At 35.1% G+C, this 22,633-nt stretch overlaps 1 protein-coding gene across 48 annotated transcripts in view; it reads left to right on the forward strand.

The window, feature by feature from the left end:
* PCM1 (pericentriolar material 1) overlaps nt 1–22,633 on the forward strand; it is a 78,868-nt gene that overhangs the window by 31,994 nt on the left and 24,241 nt on the right. For 37 of the 48 annotated variants that reach the window (XM_074329738.1, XM_074329732.1, XM_074329745.1 and 34 more), the window contains 12 exons: nt 369–523; nt 661–790; nt 1,792–1,932; nt 2,653–2,843; nt 4,055–4,258; nt 5,597–5,816; nt 5,920–6,065; nt 6,576–6,766; nt 8,728–8,899; nt 11,299–11,657; nt 18,476–18,640; nt 20,869–20,925. In XM_074329738.1, the coding sequence (XP_074185839.1) occupies nt 369–523; nt 661–790; nt 1,792–1,932; nt 2,653–2,843; nt 4,055–4,258; nt 5,597–5,816; nt 5,920–6,065; nt 6,576–6,766; nt 8,728–8,899; nt 11,299–11,657; nt 18,476–18,640; nt 20,869–20,925 (2,131 nt within the window). The remainder of the gene's footprint in view (nt 1–368; nt 524–660; nt 791–1,791; nt 1,933–2,652; nt 2,844–4,054; nt 4,259–5,596; nt 5,817–5,919; nt 6,066–6,575; nt 6,767–8,727; nt 8,900–11,298; nt 11,658–18,475; nt 18,641–20,868; nt 20,926–22,633) is intronic. The other 11 variants (XM_074329733.1, XM_019737979.2, XM_074329749.1 and 8 more) reach the window with 2 other exon arrangements.

Raw genomic sequence — 22,633 nt, forward strand, 5'->3', positions numbered from 1 at the left:
TTAATGTAGAAGTTAAATCTTATTATCTAATACCAAGCATTGCCAGCTCCAATAGTATATTTTTTATCTTCATATTTTCTGAAAAACTGTTCTTTAATAGCTCAGATCTGGTCAAGATAAGAAAAGGCAACTTAGTATTTGTCATTACTGAGTAATGGGCAGGTCAAATTTAAATGTACTGTTTTTATAGTTTTAACACTGCATTCCTGTCATTGGTAAATAGAGGATGAACTTCATTGTTTTCTAAAAAACACTCACTTTTTCTACTTCTTTAATTTCATGTTATGTAAATTTGATAGATTAGTGATATTTATTAAGGTATGAAATGGATATATCAAGGTCATTTTAATATAATGATGTGATTTTAGGATGATGATGCAGCAGATCAAGGAGTTATCTCTGCCAGTACTTCAAATTTGGATGATTTCTACCCAGCAGAAGAAGACACCAAACAGAATGCAAATAACACTAGAGGAAATGCCAATAAAACACAGAAAGTTGCTGGAGTAAATGAAAAGGCAAGGTGTGTTAAGCTTATAGCCTTCATTTAAGAAAAATGTCATGCCTATTATAGAGAAAGATTAGGTGTATTGTATTACATCATGCTTAATTCTGTCAGATTTATTGGACTCTACAAATATAATGTCAATTTAATTATAGAGAGAAATTTTATGAGGCTAAACTACAGCAACAACAGAGAGAGCTCAAACAATTGCAGGAAGAAAGAAAAAAACTGATTAAGATTCAAGAGAAAATCCAAGCACTGCAAAAGGCATGTCCTGACCTTCAGGTAATTAGGAAATTTCTTTCTTTCCATTTGTCTGAAAAGAGATGTTTAAAAACCAGTGCCAGTTGAAAGTACTCTATCTTCTTGTAGTACTGATCTAATGGATTTTTATCTATTTTATGATTAATGAAATGAAGTAATGAAATGGGTTAAGGATATATATTTACAGTGGAAGATAACACATGGGAATTGACTGATTATTTCCATTCTTTCACATGTTGGGCTAGCTAGATAAAGATTCAGAACATGACTATATATAACTATTTATTAAAATATTCTGGTTTGAACTTAGCAATTAAGGGACTAGCATTTCCATCTTTTATTGGCCTAAAATTATAATAAAGCTCTTAAGCCATCATGCGGTATCTAAGAAATTAATATATATATATATATATATAGTTTGAATATTGACTGTATATACCTTTGCTTATTAACGGTACTCTATGCATAGGTCTTTGAGATTGAGCAGAGGATGAGCAGTCTTTGACTGTCATGTAGTCAGGAGTAGGGTTAATATGGGAAGGGATTACCAATTCTTTTTGAGATTTTTGTTCCTGAAATTTATTGGTTAGCTTTATTCTTTAGTCAGGTTTTGTTTTCAAGGAAAAGGAAACACATTAAATGATATTTCTAATATAAACTGTTGTTTTCTAGACTCTTAACCTTTTCCGCTTTATCTAATCCTTTTTTCCTTGTTCCTGATCTAACAATGTCCAGAGGAATATATGCTTGAGTTGTATTGAGTATGTGAAATTTTCCACAACAACATTTTATCCTTCTTGTAGCTATTGTGCCTGAAGGTTGGTTAATAACTCATTAACTTTAGCCTGTGTTCTCATCTTTTATTATGTTGGATTTTCTTTGGATCATGATGGCGATTGAGGTCTGGTAATAACAAATTAAATATGTTATAGAACTATAGAGAAGTAGTAAAATAGCTGCTTTTATGGAATTAACGTAATTGCTTTAATTCCTCATAATGATTTTTACAAATCCTTTTTTAGCTGTCAGCCACTGGTGTGGGTAATTGTCCCACAAAAAAATATATGCCAGCTGTTACTTCAACTCCAGCTGTTAATGAAAATGTAACTAATACAAGCAAATCTGTTTTTGAGCCTGAAGATTCTTCAGTAGTAGATAATGAGGTATTGTATATTATACCGTTGTTCCTGAATCTTAAGTCATATCTTTTTTTAAAATTTACTTTTCAATTACAGTTAACATACAATATTACATTAGTTTCAGGTGTATAGCATAGCGACTAGACATTTATATACCTTACAAAGTGATCCTCCTGATAAGTCTAGTACCCATCTGACATCATACATAGTTATTATAATATTGTTAACTATATTCTCTATGCTGTATAAGACACATCTTAAGAAGTGAAACGTTTTTAAATGTGGCATGTTTTGTGTCTTTTAATTGGAAGAAACAGTTTGTTCCAAAAAGTAATTAAGTTAGGATCTTTTCAAAATAGTCTTGATCTTTATTAGCAAATATTTGGAAGAATTATATACGTAAAGGATAGTTGGCAGCAAGTAGTAATCATTTCAGTTACAAAGACTTATCCTTTGGCATTTTATTTATATGTGATTTGTATGAAACATCGTAACTTTCTCTAAATAGTTAATGAAGTATATTTGGGTGCTACTTGTTTTCATTAAGAGTTAATAATTGCCTAATTTTTTCTTATTCATCATTAAAATATTATTATTTTAACCTTCATGGGTATCTCAGTGTAAAAAGGATCAGTGAAAGTAGAAGTCTTTGCTGCAATTGACAGTAGTATTAGCTCATTATTCTTTAAAATGAAACAAATCCAAATATTTTCGCTAACTTGACTCTGATTTTTAAATTAATAGTTGTGGTCAGAAATGCAAAGACATGAAATGTTAAGGGAAGAGCTGCGGCAGAGAAGAAAGCAGCTTGAAGCTCTGATGGCTGAACATCAGAGGAGGCAAGGTCTAGCTGAAACTATATCACCAGTGGCTGTTTCACTGAGAAGTGATGGATCTGAGAACCTGTGTACTCCTCAACAAAGTAGAACAGAAAAGTAAGAGAGTGTTTTGTAAATCATTGTTTTAAACATCACCTACCTGAGGCATGTAGGATAGGGCAGTGAGGGTGGTGTTTAAGCATGACCCTTGTGACTCATTTTCACTAAATTGGGCTACTTTCTATTCAAACTTCTCATAGCATCAACTTTTTTAATTACTAAGGAACTTGATTGAATATTGGTATAGATTTTCTTGAATTAAGTTTTAAGCTTATGAAAAGAAAATGCTTGATGTTTTGTGGTTCTTTCAGGCCAGAAATAAGCACTTTATTATTTAAATTGAGCATCTGCTGTTTGTAAGGTCTTTATAAGTATCTTAAAACTTTATTACATAACATTTTTAGTTTTTAGGGTTTAAGTTTGAAATTTTCATATGAAGAATATTTCTAAAAGAGTTAGTCACCAGTAAGATCAGTTAATCAGTTATCTATATAGAAATACTCAGATCTAAAATTTTGAAATCCAAATTTGTCGTGGCCTAACATTTTGATATCCTCAGGTGGCATTTCTGGGACATTGCACCGAGCCTTACTCTCTTTCTTCTTCTTAGAAGAACTTTTCCTGTTCTTGGAGTCCCCACGTGCATTTATTGATCAGACTATACCTACAGTATTTTATCCTGTTCTGAGTACCACACTTTAACAAAGTTCTTTAGCAAAGTACTTTAACAAAATTCTTTGGTTTTGATAAGCATCTAGGTTTCAGAACCATGGGTCTAGAATTGTGCTTTCTAATATGGCAGCCATTAGATATAGATGACTCAGTTAAAATTAAATAAAATTAAAAATTCATTTTCTCAGTCACACCAGCCACATTTTAAGTGCTCATGTACCTAGTGGCTATTGTATTGAACAGCACAGATTCAGATCATCCCTACTATTGCAGAAAGTTCTGTTGGATAGCTGTGATCTAGAAAACGGTTACTCAAGGAAAAGTTAAAAGTTGAGGGGGTTTAGTGTAGGATAAAAGTTCTTGGGGATATTATTACTATTTTAATTTATTTGCAGAATTGTTTTGTAGAAGGCAAAGTAAGCATTCTATAACTGCAAGGGGAGAGTACTACCCATCTCATAGTACTGTGATTAAATAAAAATTTATATACACATACACATATATTTATATTAGGTATAATGTCTGGCACACAGTAGGTGGTGAAGTATTTAGCTTATCTACAGAATGATCTCGTGGTTTTATCTCTTAATCTCTAGAACAATGGCAACTTGGGGAGGTTCTACCCAGTGTGCACTAGATGAAGAAGGAGATGAAGATGGTTACCTTTCTGAAGGAATTATTCGGACAGATGAAGAGGAAGAAGAAGAAGAGCAAGACACCAACTCAAATGATAACTTTTCTGTGTATCCTCCTAACAGCGTGAATCATAACTCATACAGTGTAAAGGAAACTAATAATAGGTTAGTTTCACGTTTTAATTTTTTGCTTGATTTAAAGAGTCTCAGGTCTTTCTGACACCAAGTTGATTCTCTGAATCAACTGGGTGTCCTACAATTTAGTTCAATTCTGACGCTAAGTATGTGGAGTTAGGGCAGACCCCAGCAGTTAAGGGGCTCAGTCCCACAAGACTGCCCTCACTTCAGATGCCAGTCATAAGACCCAAGTCCCCAGGGTGTTCACACTTCTGTCAGACCTGTATATAAATTTGGCGGTTCCCACAACCCCTCTTCAGGTTCCATAATTTGCTAAGACAACTCACAGAACTCAGGAAAACGCTCATGTTTACTGGTTTATTATAAAGGATACAGCTCAGGAACAGCCAAATGGAAGGGATGCGTAGGGCAAGGTTTGGATGGGAGAGGGGGTGCAGAGCTTTCAGGCCCTCTGTGGGCGCACCACCCTCCCAGCACTTCAGTGTGTTCACCAACCAGAAGCTCTCGTAACCACTGCCTTGTTTAGGGGTTTTATGGAAGTTTCATTACATCCACACAATTGATTAAATCATTGGCCATAGGTGATTAAACTCAACTTCTGGCCCCTATCCTACCCTTCTTGGAGCTTGGGGAGTGGAGCTGAAAGTCCCAACCCCTCTAATCAGCAGGTTGGTTTTTCTGGCGACCAGCCTGCATCATGAAGCTATTCAGGGTCTTTCAACAGTCATTAGTATAAACTCGGTGTGGTTGAAAGGGGCTCATTATGAATCACAAAAGATACTCAAGAATTGCCAAGAGTTTTAGAAGTTCTGCTGGGAATCTGGGACAAAGACCAAATGTATTTTTTATTATACCACATGAGTGTTGCGGAGATGCATCCTATCTAGACTGGATCAAGATTCATAAGCTTTGAGCTTTGCTTCTGTTTTGGGGAGTTTACAAAAAATTTAAAAATCGTAGGTAGTGAAAAGGCCTGTAACAAAGGTATTCATTGCATTGTTTTTTATAACTGAAAAATGTTTCATGAATAAAAGCTGGTAGAGTAGTTCCAGTTGATGTAATGTGGCTAAGCTTAAAGCATGAAGAATGGAAAAAATGCTTATAATATAGTAAATACTTTCATTTTGCAGAATACAGAATTATGTGGATATTTTTGTAAAACAGGAAAAAAGCCTGGAAAATAATAAAAAATGATAATGGTATAAAGCCAACAGCCTGGAATGTTGACCCGCTTTATTTTCCATACTTTTTGAGTCCTTTGAACTTAGAATACTGGCCTGTAGACCAGGATATTAGGGTTTATTGCTAGATTTTAAAAACCAGATAATTGCATATGATGACCTAGTGCTTTAAATCTTTTGTTAGGTGGAAGAACAGTCGCCCTTTTTCAGCAGATGGAAATTATCGTCCTTTAGCCAAGACAAGACAACAGAATATCAGCATGCAACGTCAGGAAAACCTTCGTTGGGTGTCGGAACTCTCTTATGTAGAAGAGAAAGAACAATGGCAAGAACAAATCAATCAGCTAAAGAAGCAACTTGATTTCAGTGTTAATATTTGTCAGACTTTGATGCAAGACCAGCAGGTAAAGTTTGCTATGAAAGTAAATTTTTTTAATCTTGTTTTTTAAGCATTACACAGTTTTCTCAAGTCATCAGTAACTATTACGATTTTTTTTCTTTCCATAGACTCTGTCTTGTCTGCTCCAAACTCTTCTCACGGGTCCTTACAGTGTTATGCCCAGCAATGTTGCATCTCCTCAAGTACACCTTATAATGCACCAGTTGAATCAGTGCTATGCTCAGCTAACATGGCAACAGAATAATGTACAAAGGTAATCTGTTTCTTAGAAGTCGTGAGACTGTATAGCAAGGGCTAAAACTGAGCAGCGATTTTACAGTTATCTTCTGGGATGAAAGGACATGCGCCAAATTACATTTTCAAATATTCTGTCACTTGAGAATTTTATGAGCAATGATTTGCCCAGTATTTCCCTTTAATATTGTGAACTTCACTTTTTAACAAAATGTATAGTGTTCAACTTTACACTTAGGTGAATTTACATTAGGTGAATTATATGGTGGTGACTTACACCTTAGTAAATCTGCAAACAAGAAAAATGATGAGTTTCATATAGGTATACCTACTATCTGAGAGAAGTGCTAAATGGAGTTCTTGTTCCAAAGGCCAAGTTATTGAGTTAAGTCTGCACAACAAGCAAGTATTTCTTGTAGCAGCAGTCTGTTCTGTTGAATTACTTTTTACATATATTCTTTCTGAATGTCCTTTAAATAGATGATAATATAACTAATTTTTAAATTACTGACTTCTTAAATTTTTATAGGTTGAAACAAATGCTAAATGAACTTATGCGCCAACAAAATCAGCATCCAGAAAAACATGGAAGCAAGGAAAGAGGCAGTAGTGCATCACAACCTCCATCACCCAGTTTATTTTGTCCTTTGAGTTTTCCAGCACAGCCTGTAAATCTTTTTAACATACCTGGGTTTACTAATTTTTCATCATTTGCACCAGGTAAGTGACTGAAAATTTAAAGGGAAAGTAAATACAGAGTGTTTGAGAATATCATTTGTGTGTTACATGGATTTTTATCCCTGTCTGTTTGGAATGGTAAGAAATGTTTGCAAAGAAAGTTACAAATTCGTTTCTACTTTGATTCCTCATAGTAAAAGCTTAAGCTTAGTATGGTTGCTAATAGAATTAAGTAAACTGAATGATTGCTTAGTTTTATAACTTTGAATTGTTTAACAACTATTTATTAAAGAGAAAGGGAATTTACCTATCCAATGACTAGTGTACACCAGGCATTGTGTAAAACATTGAGAGAGTAAAGATGAGTGAGATAATGTTGTAGAGGAGCTTTAAGTCTCCTTAGGAGGAACTTAACACTAGGGAGGAAGGGAGAGAGGGAGGGAGGGAGGGAGATACACTACTAAACTAAAGGTGAGTACTCATATTTTTATTTAGCTTAGGATTCAGACCTTTTTCTGCACCCATTTTATGCCAGACACTGTATATATGACTGGGATTCAAAGGTAAGACTAATAATGCCTTAAGAAATTTCGAGTTTAGTGAGGAAACTGAGTGTCAGTCAGTGCTTAGTGTACAAATGAGTACAAATGAGGTGATTGGCCTATTCCTTCCTTAGGGAAAGAGACCATCAGCAAATGTGTTTTTTCCAGGGGAAAGAAAGTGTTATTTAAGATAAAAAATGAATAGCATTTATTTCCAGGGAGATTAGAAGGGAAGGGGCTTTCTAATTACTGGAACCATTTAAGAGTTACAAAGCAGTGAAACAGTATATCACTTAGGGAATTTAGAGGTACTTAAATGTGGCTAGCGCTTAGGGCCTTGAAGGGTAAGAGTATTTGATGTGGTTGGAGAACAGCAGAAGCCTTTTGTGCTGTACAAAGCAGCTTAGACTTTCTGTTGCAGACAGTGGGCCATTGCAGGATTTTGAGCAGGGGGATAGCATGTGATTTATATTTTAGATGGCACTAGTGATAGTGTTGAGAGAGGGAAGGAGCTAAGAGTACAGCTGGTGAATAGACTATAGAAGGCTGTTGCAGTGATAATCAGAATGAAAGCTTGCGGCAGTCGGCAGAAAGAAAAAGGCGTCATTCAAGACATTCTGGAGGTAGGATCCGTTAAGTGACTGGTTAGATAAGGTGAGTCCTGAAGGAGGATCAGTTGAAGGTGTTTGCCAGGGATTATAGAAGGTTAGAGGTTTGGAAGGGCTTTGTGAATATAAATACAAATAAAAATACCGCAGTGTATTATCTTAACAGGATTATAGTAACATAATATAAGAAGTTGCACATGCAGTTCCTTTTCACTGTAATGTGCTTCATACCAGGGCCAACCAACCCTGTGCAGAAACTGTTCATGCTTCACAAACCAGGTCATTTTTGTGATGCCTTCCCTGATCCCTTTTCCTCCAAGTTGTTAGTAGGGCCTTACAAATACCTCTAATACAACACTATATGGTATTTAAGTATATTTTACTTTCCCAATTAAAGTAAAACAGAGAACATCAGCTTTGGAGTCATGCAGACCCAACATCTGACCTGCTCTTTTATTTACTAGACGTTTTATCTCTAAGCCTGTTTTTTCACTGATGAAATGAATAGAATACCTGTTTCAAATGAATAGAACACTTGTTTTATAGTGTTCTTTTGAACATTCAACAAAATAACGTGTAAAGTCTCTACGGTAGAGTCTGGCATCCCGTAATAATTTGATTACCAGGTAGTGTTATTTCTAACTCTTAGCTTGAAGGAGGTGAATCATTATCTTTGTGTCACCAGTGCTGAAAACATTGGGCTGAGCTGTTATCAGTGATTTAATAAACGAGTGTTAGTTTAACAATTTTGTTTTGGTTGATGTGAATGGCACATTGAATTAAAACTGTCTTAATTTTAAATTAAGGCTAAAGGTTCTTTATTCTTGTCTTACTCATTGCTTTTATTTATTAGGTATGAATTTCAGCCCTTTATTTCCTTCTAATTTTGGAGACTTTTCTCAGAATATTTCTACACCCACTGAACAGCAGCAACCATTAGCCCAGAATTCTTCAGGGAAAACAGAATACATGGCTTTTCCAAAACCTTTTGAAAGCAGTTCTTCTGTTGGAGCAGAAAAACAAAGGTACTCAAATGCCAGCATAATCCATTATTTGCTGAAAGATCACTTTTGTGATTACATCTAATTATATGTAATTTGAAAGCACAGGGAGGATATTTGTGATTGTTTGGCCGGGTAGTGTTGGGAATATGAAACTTTGACATCTTACCAGCTGTCTCTCATGCATGTACCAGCTGCCGACCTTGCTATAAGAGCAGTTCAGAGTTTTGATCAGGGTAGCCTGTGAGATTCATTTTGGAAGGATAAGACCTGACCCATAGAGTGTTTTGGCCTTGATTCGGTATCTGTCTTTAAATTCACTGATTTAGGACTAGTAACTAATATTAATTAGTGGAGGATAGTTGTGTAAGTGGTGGCTTCTTTATTTGGTTCAGCGCTCCTGATCAGAATAGTTCCTAAAGACCTATCCAAATGTAATGTTAAGTACTGTTAGATTGTAAAAACAACTTTGGCCAAGGAAGTTTTAGTGCTATATGGCATCATGGATTTTTGTTTGTCATCACTTTTTAGTTTTTAATATGATAATCTTCCAAAATATAATTTTGACTGAAATACAAACACTAGTTGGATTGGGGAAGGTTAATCATTCTATAAGCATTTTTATAGCTAGATAAATAATGTTTTTAATGATTGTGTTAATCCAGAAAATTATTTTGATAGCCAACTGATGAAAATAGCCTTTTCATTGTTATTTACTTCAGGAAAAACTCTTTAGGAGGATGAAAAATTAGAGGTCAATTGAGCCTAATAATTTGTTCTGTAAGAAGTACTGCTATGATTTTGTCTTTCCTAACCCTTTACAAGTATATAATTCATATTACTGTTTCCTTTTAGTAATGGGATTAGGCATGTCTTGGGCTCTTAAATTAGCAAGTTGACACTGTTTAATTGTTAAATCATGAATTTTTTTTTTTTTACTTGATTAACTGAAAATTCACAGAATTGAACTTTGTATTTGCCTGTATGAATCCTTTAATTGACTTCCCTGACTTTGTTTTTCTTAGCTGTACTATTTTTTCCTATTAAATCTCATGTTGCTTTATAAAAATTACTGTATTGTCAGAGCCTGACTGTATAGTTTACAGTTGCCATTCAGAAATGGTAGTTGAATGAATCTCCATCATAAGCAATAAACATTTTTTCAAAGTTTTAGTGAATAGCCTTCCTACTGGAAGGTCCCTACATTATTATCCATATTTTATATATAATTGATACTAAAAAAGAATGGCAATGGATATCTAATATTGTTTTAGATATTTGACCTACTTTAGATTAGGCATCATCTCTTTTCCAAAGTCTTAACTAGTGTAGGTTCCCTGAATTAAATGGCAAAAGTTCAGATGGAACGATGTAGTCTTGAGCCAGGGTCAGAAAACTTTTCCTATACAGGGCTAGATAGTAAATATTGCAGGCCATACAGTGCCTGTCATACCCATTTATCTCTGCCATTTTTGCATAAAGGCAGCCATAAACAGTATGTAAAAAAATGAATGGCTGTGTTCCAATAATACTTTATGAGCAGCAAAATTCGAATTTAATATAAGTGTGTCACAAACTTTTTTCTTTTTTGTTTTCCTTTCCCCAAACATCATTTTAGCTCTCAGGCCATACAAAAACAGGCAGGCTGAGTTTGGCCTGCAAAGTGTCGGTTTGCTAACCTTTGTCTTAAGTTAAATCCTGTAGGTCAGAGTCTCCTACTAAATTACGTTCTTAGCAACACTGTTGTCCATGTTAGGTTCTTTGAGAAAAGGTTTTGGCCATCTCATATTTTATAAAGTACATGGATATATTAAATGTGCTGAGAAATCCTGCAGACCTGTTTAACTTTGTTTTGACTGTTTTTCCCAAACTTAGATGACCAGTGAATAAGATATGTGATGCCAGTGCTTAGCAGATAAAATTTGGAAAATGACACTGCCAGCTGAACTAAACTAGACTTAATGTGTGGAGAAATTAATAGTTGCATGGCCATTGTTTCACAAAATTCTGGTTTTAATTGGTCTGCCTTAGGTGACACGGATCCATGTATGCTTCAAACCCTCTGCTACAGCTCTTTCTTAGCTATTCCTCCATGTTTTTTTGTTTTTTTCTTTGTATGTCCCATCCTTCCTTGGTTTCCTTCTCTTTTCCGTTGTGAATGCTAGATCTTTGGTTTGGAACATTTGCCAGTCAAAATGGTTTAGTGAGAAGGGTTCAATATTAAAGTTTAAGATAATTTAGCACACTAACCTATATTAGAATATTTATATATTTAATACATTTTTGTGAAAATATTTTTTATAGTTTGTTTTTATTTACCTAAATCTACTAGTAAACTGTAAATTAAGTGCTATATCTGGAGTTTTCATTAAACATAAAAAATCTATCATTGTAATCTACAAAAACTTATTTTCATTGGTAAGGAATCAAAAAGAGCCTGAAGAGGAGGTGGAAAACAGTAGGACACCATGGTTATATGACCAAGGAGGTGAAGTAGAAAAACCATTTATCAAGACTGGATTTGCAGTATCTGTAGAGAAAACTACAAATAGTAATCGCAAGAATCAATTAGATACCAGTAGGAGAAGACGCCAGTTTGATGAAGAGTCATTAGAAAGCTTTAGCAGTATGCCTGATCCAGTGGATCCAACAACAGTAACTAAAACATTCAAGACAAGAAAAGCATCTGCGCAGGCCAGCCTGGCATCTAAGGATAAAACTCCCAAGTCAAAGAATAAGAAGAGACATTCCACTCAGCTGAAGAGCAGAGCTAAAAATATGGGTAAGTACTAAAATTTGTTGAATATTGATGAGTTTAAGTGCCTTACTCTCACGTGCTGACACATTTCAGTATTGCTAGGTGGGTGGGCACTGTTCTGGATCTACTTGAACAAAGTCATTTTTAGTTACTTATACTAGATAGATAGATAGATAGATAGATAGATAGATAGATAGATAGATAGATAGATTTTTTTTTTACAAAATTTATCAAATAAGATTTAATATTAGATATTTTTAAAATATGGCATGTATTCTTTTTTATGCTTCTTAGAGCTTCTTGTATTTCCTATATATGTGGTTACTGTGAACTCAGAAGAGTTTTTTCACGTCTTGTAGGTTACTTAAATTGCTAAAATGCCCAAGTTTTACTCTTCCTTTTAATATTACATCGTGTCCTATATCCAAAACTTTAGTCATGACTTCTGGTTAGATTCTTGAGTGATTCATTTAAAGGAATGTGAGTCTAATTACATTGCAGTCTTTGACTATATCGTTTAGATGAAACCACTTTTAAAACACGTTTGCTTTTAGCCTTGTAGGAAGTGAACCTTAGTAAGGTATAGCATTAACCCATATTTTATTGATTTGTGCCATTGAGTATCATATCAAAGTTCTCTTTATAGTGTTAACTACATGTTAAAAATAGTTATACTACTAAAGTCTGGAGTATTAACTAAAAGATGCTCCTTCAAGTTTGCAAAGGGTACTTATTGGCTGTGTCTTTTGAGTGGTTGTTATGGGTTCAAGGAGATAGTATTTGGTGCTTAAAAATGAAGTATTCTAGGCATATAGTCAGAAAAGTTTGAAAAATGACTGCACACTGCAAACTCCTCTTGGAAGCTCAGTATATATATATATATATATATATATACACACACACACACATACATATATACATATACGTGTGTGTGTATACATATACATATGTATATATGTGTGTGTGTGTATATATATATAGTTCCTGAGAAATGTTGTAGTAAAAAAGTCACTTGTAAGCTTTGACAGCATTCATCTTAACCATTTTTGGGTAATGGAACCCTTGAAAAGTCTGATGGAAACTATGGATGCACAAAAGAATACATGCATATTCTTTTTTCATTTCAATACTTTATGTATCCTTCAAGTTCTGCCCCCATGTGAAGAATCTGATTTGATGGTTAAAAAATTTGAACGGGGTAACATTTTTCTCAGCATACACATCGTCATTCTTGAAATAGTTTTCCAGTTGTATAGGTTTAGGAGGAGATGATTTGTTAGTAATTTAGTCAGTGATCTGAAACCATTCATATGAATGAATATACAACTACTGTGCTTTCTCTTGGTGCCACCAGAGAACATTTCACTAGATAATGGCCATTTTGAGAGGCCCTTTTGGTAACTCACTGAACTTTTTATTCCCTAATACTTTGCCCCCCCCCAAAAAAAAAAAAAATAATACTTCCATATGAGTAAATGAAGAAAAACGAATATCTGTTATTCTGGCATTCTCTCACTCACCTAGTTAATTTGAGTGTGCTAGGGCAATGTTTCTTAAATGTTTCATACATATCTCCTTGGGAATGTTGTTTAAGGGCAGATTGTGATTCAGTTGTTGTGGGGAGGGACCTGAAAGTGCTTTTGTGACAAGCTCCCATGTGTTGCCAGTACTGGTCTGGACTGCACTTTGATTAACAGGATCTTAGTGGACCCTTAGTCAGCTTACGGTCATGGCTACCTAACCCTGGAAATACTGGTCTATTTGTGTTTACCCTGTAATCTGAGGAGTTAGGCTTCTATATATGCAGTGCAGCCTTTAACATTAAGGCAAGGATTGACATTCTTATCTGTATGCTCTCTTCTTCCATATTTAAGTTTAAAAAATACCTGCCAAAGATATGCATTTCACATTTGATCAACAGGCATTGAAGACCATCTGTAGGGCACACACACAAAAAAAATAAAAGACTTGATAGCAGAATCAAACTAATGTAACAAAATCAAATTAGTCAGCTAAATCCTTGCTATTCAAAATGTGAGCCATGGGCAAGCAGCATTAGCATCATCTGGAAGCTTATTAAAAATGCAGATTCTTGGGCCCATCTGATACCAACTGAATGAGTATGCATTGTTTCTCAGTGTGCATTTTAGTAAGATTCCAGATGTTTTAATGTGAAAAGATGCACATTAAAGTCTGAGACACACTGGGCTAGTGTGGCATCCCGCACTACGAGAATTGTGGGGAGTGAGGAGGGCGGTGTAGGGTTAAGAAAAGACAGTAAAGTTTAAGCAGACCAAGGGACCCCCAGTCTCAAGGACTGGAAGCCCCTAACCTGGCCTAGCATCAGCTTTTATTAGTTAGGTGGGGAAGCAAAGGAGATAAAGCTTTTCAATCTCAAGATCTGTGAATCCCATACATCATAAGAGGAAACCAATTCAAGCCAATCACCCTTGCCTGCAGGCAGCTGGACCATAAGTCTCAATTTCCCCAAGGGACAAAACCTGTATGCATATGAATAGATGGAGAGCACCTCTTTGAATCACTTCCCTTGCAGGTTTCGGGAAGGAATGCAGCCACTGAGGCTGAGGCTTTCCTTAGCCTGAGGAAGGTGGGGGGCTGTGCCCACCTCTGTGACCCCGTGGGTTCTCCTGTTGGTTCCCACTCGACTGCGCCTGGCTTGAGTTGTTCCTTCCGTGAGGAATCTTACTCGTCATTGACTGTCCAGTCATCTTTCTGGGACCAAACAGGGAGGCATAAGGTGCAAACACAAAGGTTTAGCAAAGTCCCTGAAAGGAACCGTCTTACAGACTCTCGTTTCTTTGGGGGCAGGTAGAAGGAAACAAACGGTGTGGTGACAGGCTAGATCACTAATTGATGTTGCTTTTGTTTTCGTTATGGCATAAGAATAGCCACGAATTCTTAGAAGAAAGAATGTTTGCTCTGTCATAAAGGAAGTGGTAATGGAGGTGAATGGAGAGAAGATTGGAAAGCATTCCAAATTGTAGTAACAGAAAGTATGGAGTCAGGACAGAGCAGGAAGAAAAGATGAGGGGAACTGGGGAAGGAAATAGGATAAGACAAATAGACCAGCATGGTGTGACTTAGGTTGCTGACACAGTGCAGCCAGATACACTGTCCCAAATTTACTATACTGAACTCTGTGTGTGTGTGTGTGTGTGTGTGTGTGTGTGTGTGTGTGTGTTTTGTATATATGTGTGTGTGTGTGTATGATGTGTGTGTATGTTTTGCACATGTTGACAGTCTTTCAGAAGTGGCATGTTAAATCTTCAGTTTCTTGTGATAGTAATATATTTTAATCTTTAGAAAATCTTAATAGTTAAAGATATATGTTACTGCATGTGAAGTAAGATTTTACAAATTACGTGATAATCATCTTTTAAACTTCAGTTCAAATTCAGACTATATGATTTCTCGCCATGCTGGATATTTTAGTTATCAGACCTATAATTTGGTTACCAGACCCATGATTTGGCTACAATCTAACGGGCCCCCTTCCCTCTTGATATTATTAGAGAGGAGTAGGAGCATACAGTCTAGATCTTCCTCATTCTTTTCTTTGAAAATTGGCTAGAGTTGTTAATGTACTGACTTTTGGGTTCTGCCCATCCCTCAATCTTTTCATTTCTTCCCTTCTCCCCTTCCTGTTACTCACTAATGAAGATTGAGAGGAAATGGATGTTAAGCTTTACGTGAGGGCAGACCTAACAGTGTAGCCAGTAAAGAAACAGCCCTTTTTAGATTCGGAATGTTTTACTACTTACACAGGTAGAGAAAAGGAGAGGAGGTAAAGGTGCCAGCTCCCGTGTCCTTATTCCATACACCACTAGGGCAACAATGAAACAGAAGGAGCCAGAGGACAGTTGTAACATGAGTGGTGGGACACCTGTTGCAGTGGCACCAATGCTGAGCTGTAGCTAAGCCATCCTCAGGGTGAAGCAGAAAGGTTTCATATGTCATCAGAACCAGGGAGGAGATGAAAAACTCTCATGACAGCTTTCCAGGACAGAAGGGGAAGTGAGTGAAAATGGCCACACAGCAGCTCCTCACAAGTCTCCCAAGTTCTCGTGTTCCATGTTCCAGGAGGTTTATCATAAGGCCTTCTGCGAAGGCACAGATTCAGCTGCAGTTTAGTACTTACCTGGGTGGCGTATGTGAATATATGCAGAGTCTCCAGGGTGCCATGGCTGAGCTGTTTCCCTACAGTAGAGACACAGTTAGAGGCACTGTTCTTCTAGCTATGTCAGCCACTCATGCTGAGAAAAACAGAATGGGGGTAAGGGAAGGAGTGATGGAGTGGGATAGGGGATAACACCTTTAAAATAATGAACATCATGTGTTGTTTGGCTGGCCTAGCCAGTGTTACTCCAAAGTATTAACCTTCATTAAGTCTCCTGCTCGCTCTGGAGGATAACTGTTAAAGTATCCAAAGAGAAATAATTCAATCACACACCAGTACCTTACCTTTTGAAATCTAGCTCTTGATGTTTTTAATTTGGAACTTACATAAAACCATAGGGGTTTTTTTTAAAGAAACTTTTTATAGCATTTGAATAATTATAATGTGCTTCTTTTCACACAAAGAAGAGTAAGTTTTGGAGAGTACGTTTGTCTTTGAAATGCCTACCTGGGCTCCCCAAAGAGAATTTTGCGTATGCCAGATAATGTATTTTTCAATTTTGATTAGAATTCATTAAACACTTTTCAAATTCAGAAGCAGTCAGAAGCTTAATTTCATTTTTGTAAATGTTCTTGTTGGAGTAACATACTTTAAATTATTTTCTTTAAGAGCTTTGTTTTTAATTAAATGAATAAAAGTACTACCAATCATACTATTTTACATATTACTTTTGGCAATCAGAAGTAATTGGACTTGTTGGACTTGTTTCATATATGTTTTATATGAAATAACCAAGAGACCTCTTTTTCCAGTAAATTTCGTGCAGAATGAATAAGAGTGGCTAGACTTTAGACTGAGAGATCAACAGAAAAACCAGGAACCTAAATAGGAGATGATGAAATCCTAACTTGAATTCTAACTTTAGAAATAGAAAGGGAAGGTTAGGTCCAGGTCTCCAGATAGGATATCACAGACTAAATTGACAGTATATTGAGAACTTGTCCTTAGCAGAACAACTGCTGTGATCTGAGAGTTGTAAGCAGCAAGGCTTTAGATTCCACGGGCTCTTTCAGAGAGTTTCTGGGACAAAGATCCGAGCTGTATGGTTCTCGGACAAAACTTGGTTGAGGAGATCCATGCAACCCTCCTGTTCTTGGCACCACTCTCCCTCCCAAAAGTAGCAGTCTTTGCCACTGTCAGGTGCTAATCGGCAAGGCTGTCATTGAACAAGTAGGTGGCCTCTTCCCCACCCTGAGCCTCGGGGAGCATTTACCTTTGCAGCTTTGGAGACTGAGGCATACACAGGCTTCCTCTTATGTCTCATTGGAGACCAATAACGTGCTAGCCAGAACATTGCCTCCCCACAGCAGTGAGCCTTCCAAGCATTGGCAGCACGCTGCCATTAAAGCTGCCCAACAGCTGCGTCCAGCCTTAATGGTAGGTAAGGTCATGACTAGCCTAGTGAACATACCAACACGTATAAAAGGGACCAGCAGCCAGAGAGAAGACATAGAAGCACACCGTTAGAACAGGCAATATCTGGTAGAAACAGAATTATTGAAGGAAATACACACTTGAAAAAAATATTAAGAACACTTAAGTAGATTGAATTATAAATTGTTTAGAACTAGAAAAAAATTACTTTCACATATAATGTTTGGATTATTTGAAAAAAGGGGATGAATGTTATTAAGTCCCAAATTAGTGGCCTAGAAAATTGAGAAGAATTATGTCGTTAAACAGAGCAAAAAGTGCTAAGAGGTAGAATAAGAGGAAAATGATTAGAGGCTTAAGGACAAATCTTGGAGATCTGATATGCAAGGAGTTCTAAAGGAGGGAATAAGAAACAGGTGAGGCGGGCCTACGCACATACACACACACACACACCCCCCATGAATATTCTGATAAAATTCCAGAATCCCAAGGAAATAGTAAAAAATCTAGTAAGCTTCCAGACTGAAAGAACAAGTTATATACAAGTTAAAAAAAAAGAAATTGATGTCAGACAATCTTACAACACAAGTAGTAGAAGAAAATGGAATAACATCCACACACGGACAGAAGAGTGCAACTCAAGAATCCTCTACTCAGACCAGAGACCTTTCTTTTACCTGTCAAGATGAAAAGAAGCTATTGATGTATCCTATCTGGGGAAAACGACAGAAACAGCATATGAGTGAGAGTAGAGAATAGGGGAAGGTGATAAGAAGTAACAGTTTAGTAAGCAATATATGAGTATAATGAAACTTAGAAGGAAAATTTAGTAAAGACCTTTCAAACCAAGTCATAGTACATAAAAGTTATAATAAGAAGGTAGATATGTTTGATCATATGTGCCCATTACTCTTCTATTATGAATATTATTTATATAGATTGGATGTGATTTTTTTTCTTGTATTTCCTAATATTGAAAAATTGTTAACTTGGAGTTTAGTTGAAAATTTGGGACATACAAATTGGAACATACTCATTAAGACAGATATCAAAGGACACTGAAGTGATATAATTTAATACTGTAACCCTATGCTTCCAAAGGCTATTTCAAAGATATCTCCAAGACTTACCATTTACTGTTTTGTATTCTATTTATACCAGGCCTTCTTTCTAAACTGAGTTAACCTGTACTATTTCACTATGGGAATCAATTTCCCTTTTAGTTTGAGTTAGTTACAACTGATAACAGTTGTCACTTTTTTTACTCAAGGGTATGAAAGTGCCAGTATGTCTAGCACATATGAACCTTGCAAAAGTAGGAACAGACATTCAGCCCAGACTGAAGAGCCTGTTCAAGCAAAAGTACTCAGCAGAAAGAATCATGAGCAGCTGGAAAAAATAATAAAATATAGTAGGTCTACAGAAATATCTTCAGGTATGTTCTTTTCTTTTTGGTTTGCTTTGATTTAAGGACTTCATCTTAGATTTGAAAAGTTATATTAAAACAAGTTTTAAAATTGGTCTATCATAGTTTACTATCATGTGCAAGGGTTTTTTAGTAGAGATTACGGCACACATTTCTTTATACCAAGAAATATAAACGAAATATTTTTTTATTGTTGTAATACTAGCTTTTGACACATTTTGATATAATTCTGAACAAAATATAGTTAACATTAATTTAGAACTCTTAATTTGAAATTCTGAAAATCTTATCTGAATAAGAATTTGATATACGATCATATTCTCCTGCTTAAAACTTTTGGCCTTCTCTGTGCCTACTGGAGAAAGTCCAGATGCCTTAATGCAACATAGCTGGCCAGCAGAGAGATGCTTCCTGCCTGCCTCTCCAGACTCATTGCTTATCACCCTCTGCCTTGAACTTCCTTCTTTCAGTGGCACTGAACTGAAGTTTTCCCATTGCTATCAGGCAGTTTCTCACCTCAGCTGTTGTCTCTTCTGCCTCAAGTCCTTTGTGCTCTTCATAAGCCCTGTTCTCTGCTGGACTCTTAAATAAAATCTTAATTCTGCAACTCTAAAATTGCATCCATATGCAAGTTGGGATAGGTTTCCCTTTCTCCTGTTTTGTTTTTGTTGTAGCCTGTGTAAAACCTCTTTCATTGCCTGTATCACATTGTGTAGTATTTACTTATTTAAGTGTCTTGTATTGCCTTTTTAAGTCCCTTGGTAGCAGATACCCTTTCATATTTGTATCTTAAATGTTAGCATGACACTCGACACATGGTAGTCACTCGGTGTTTACTGAATGAATGGAGTCATATGTATTTGCCACTGATTTAGTTTAAATAAGCATTGGTACTTCTTGATTTATAAAGAATAAGTATATCTCAAAGAAATTTGGAGAGGGAGGCAGTAAATATAAACTCTCAATTCTTGGTTTTTAGTTAAGACCATTGATAAAAAGGTAATAGCAGCTACCATTTGTATAATGCCTCATTGTTTGTAAATTCATCTCTTTTGAGCCTCATAATCCTGTGAATTGGTTTGATTTCCATTTGCAGATGAGGATACTTGGTGAGAGAGGGTACCTGATTTTTTACAACACTCAAAGGGCCAGTAATATAAACTGCTACAATTTTTCTAGAAAGCTTCAAAAGTCGTGCCCTTAACCCAGTAATTGTACTGTAGGCATTCATCTTAAGGAAACAAAAGTGAGATAAAAATTGAGATTTAGTTTTGTCTGAACAGTATGATTCCAACTATGTTTAAAAACAAAACAAAACACTGAATGAAAAAAGACTGGAAGAAAATGCATCAAAATGTTAGTAGTGGATTTACCATCTTTATTAAACTCTTCTTTATTTTCTGAAATTTTTATAGGATTTTCTACTTTTGTAATCAGAAAAGAAACATCACAGTTTTTTGTATTTTGAAATGACTTCCTCAAAGTCATACTGTTGGGAAACGATAGAGCTGAAGCTTCAGTCCTGGTTTCCTGTTGAGTCTGATCCTTTTGACAAAAATATCAATTTTATTGTCTTGACCCTGACATTTAACCAAAATTTCATAATTTTTATCTCATTTCACTATCTTCATCAAATAATGATACCTTCAAAGAGTAAACATTTGGGTAGAGGCAAGGCACTAAATAATTACCTAAATAATTGATAGTTGGTCATAGTACTTCAAGACCATATTACTGTCACTTAGAAAAATAAAGTGATTGAATTTTGGTGAACTGAAAAATGTTTCAGTAGTGTAAATATGCTTTTGTTTTTACATACTTTCTAAAAAGACTTATTTTTAGTTTTAACAATTAACCTATACTTTATAGTAATAGTTTTTCTTACATGATTATTAGTGTGTAACATATGACTGCAAGTATTGAATTGCACATTCTGCTCCTTCAGGAGTTATGGGAGGTGCACCTTGATATGTATACTTCTAAGAGTGAATGGTAGAAGTTCATTATGACAGTCATCATTAGTCACTTTATTAAAAGTTTATAGTAAATCTTTTGATACTTTCTCTGATTAGATTATTTTTAAATAGAGCATAAACCGTACCTTGTGATAACATTTCAGTTCAGAAAATTTTAAATAAACTTGTTTATTTTTTTCATTCACTTATTCATATTATAGACCCTGTCATTACTATTCATACACATTTTATGTTCATCCTTATGTCTGCCCTTTCCTACAGCACATGCTAGGAGAATACTACAGCAGTCTAACAGAATTGCATGCAATGAAGCGCCAGGTAACAATATGTTTAGTTTTGGTGTCCACTTTTTGTTAGTTTTTTTCCCTTTGGCCCTAAAAATCCTTAGTTTTATTGCTTTTTTTTTTTTCTTTCAAGATTTAGCGTAGTGAATATATGTTATTTGGCTTATAAAAGTGAAATAAAATTCATACTCATTAAAATTCTGAAGCTTTTCATTTATAATTCTTTATTTGGTTGATAAAATTGGCTGCTTTTCTTATTTTCATTTTCTGTTAGTGTATGTAACATAACCAACACATTTAGATGGATAATAGAAAACCTTTCTATAATTTAGTGTTTTAGTGAAGTTATTTATTTTGTATTTCTTAAATGCTTAAGAGCATTAATAACTTTTAGAAACATAAATACAGCTCTGATTTATAGTGTTTAGTATGGTGTATGTATTCTGTTGTAGTTGCTAAGTTTTCATTACCCATCATCACCTATAAAAAGTAAACTATTAAATAAAAACAAATATGACATGCAACCATGATAAATAAAGATCATGGAAAATTATAGATTCTAAAATGCTGGTTTTGTCTTTAAACTACGTGTTTTCATTCAGTATGATTCTGTAAGATTTAGAATTGTAAATACTCTTTAATGCCTTCTATACTACACATGGCTGAAAAATAAAAGCCTGTTGTGAACTGTTAGAGGAATCTAAGGAAGAAAAACAAGGACTGAACACAGATAAAGCTGAATATGGCAGTGACACTTCCTAAAGAAAGAAACTCTCTGAAAATAGAGAGGATAAAAACAAGATGGAATCACAGAAACTGGACTGTGAGCAAGAATTTTTCTAGCCTAAACTAAAGCATTTTAGTCCATGAGGAGAAACAAACTTTTCACCCCTCTATTGCAGGCGGGAGGGATGAAGCATCTGTTTGATATAATTCATTATATGGGAATAATTTAATCTTTAATGATTAAAATAGATTGATAATTTTATCACACACACAGGTATGAAAATAATAAATACGCTTGTTACTATAGCTTTGAAATAATATTTTCTGAGTTGAAAATATATCAACTACAATGTAGTATATAAATTGAAAGTTGGCATATTTTAGCTTCTTACCTGGATTTTTCCTATAAGTAGAGATTTCCTACAGAGATAGCTTTGGTTCCTGCTTATATTATTTTTGTAGAAATATAGTACATTTGGACATTTTAAAGCTACTAAGAGAGCTTTAGTGTATCATTTCATTTTATACTCATAAATGTCAGAGGCAAAATAGGCAAGTTGTATTTTATTCTTAGTTATATGTGTGGAAATTGAGACCTAAAGATGTTAACTTACTTAGGAAATGAGTGAAATATTTTCATGAAATCGCATTTCGCTTTGCATTTTCTTATCCCTCTCTTGCAAAAAGTGAATTAAATCTTTATGGTCTTTGTACATTTATTAGAAAACACAATATATTAAAACATTCAGTATTTCAAATTTCTTTTCTTAGAAACTTATAACTCATTTTTGTGGAATTTGAATATTTAACTACTTGTGATTCTGTTGCTGTAGAAAGTTTATAGAATTTGATATCTAGAAAAGCCACTTGGTCATAGAGAACTCAAAACGAGAACTGTTTTTAATTTGTATTCTTAAAAGTAAATATATGACTATACCTTTCAGGGTGATAATTCTGTGTTAAATACATATAGCAGAATTGTTGCTAAACAAAGTGATGCCTAGGCTCTGTGAAAC

The sequence above is a fragment of the Rhinolophus sinicus genome, linkage group LG04, assembly GCF_036562045.2.
Source record: "Rhinolophus sinicus isolate RSC01 linkage group LG04, ASM3656204v1, whole genome shotgun sequence".
Classification (NCBI taxonomy): Eukaryota; Metazoa; Chordata; class Mammalia; order Chiroptera; family Rhinolophidae; genus Rhinolophus; species Rhinolophus sinicus.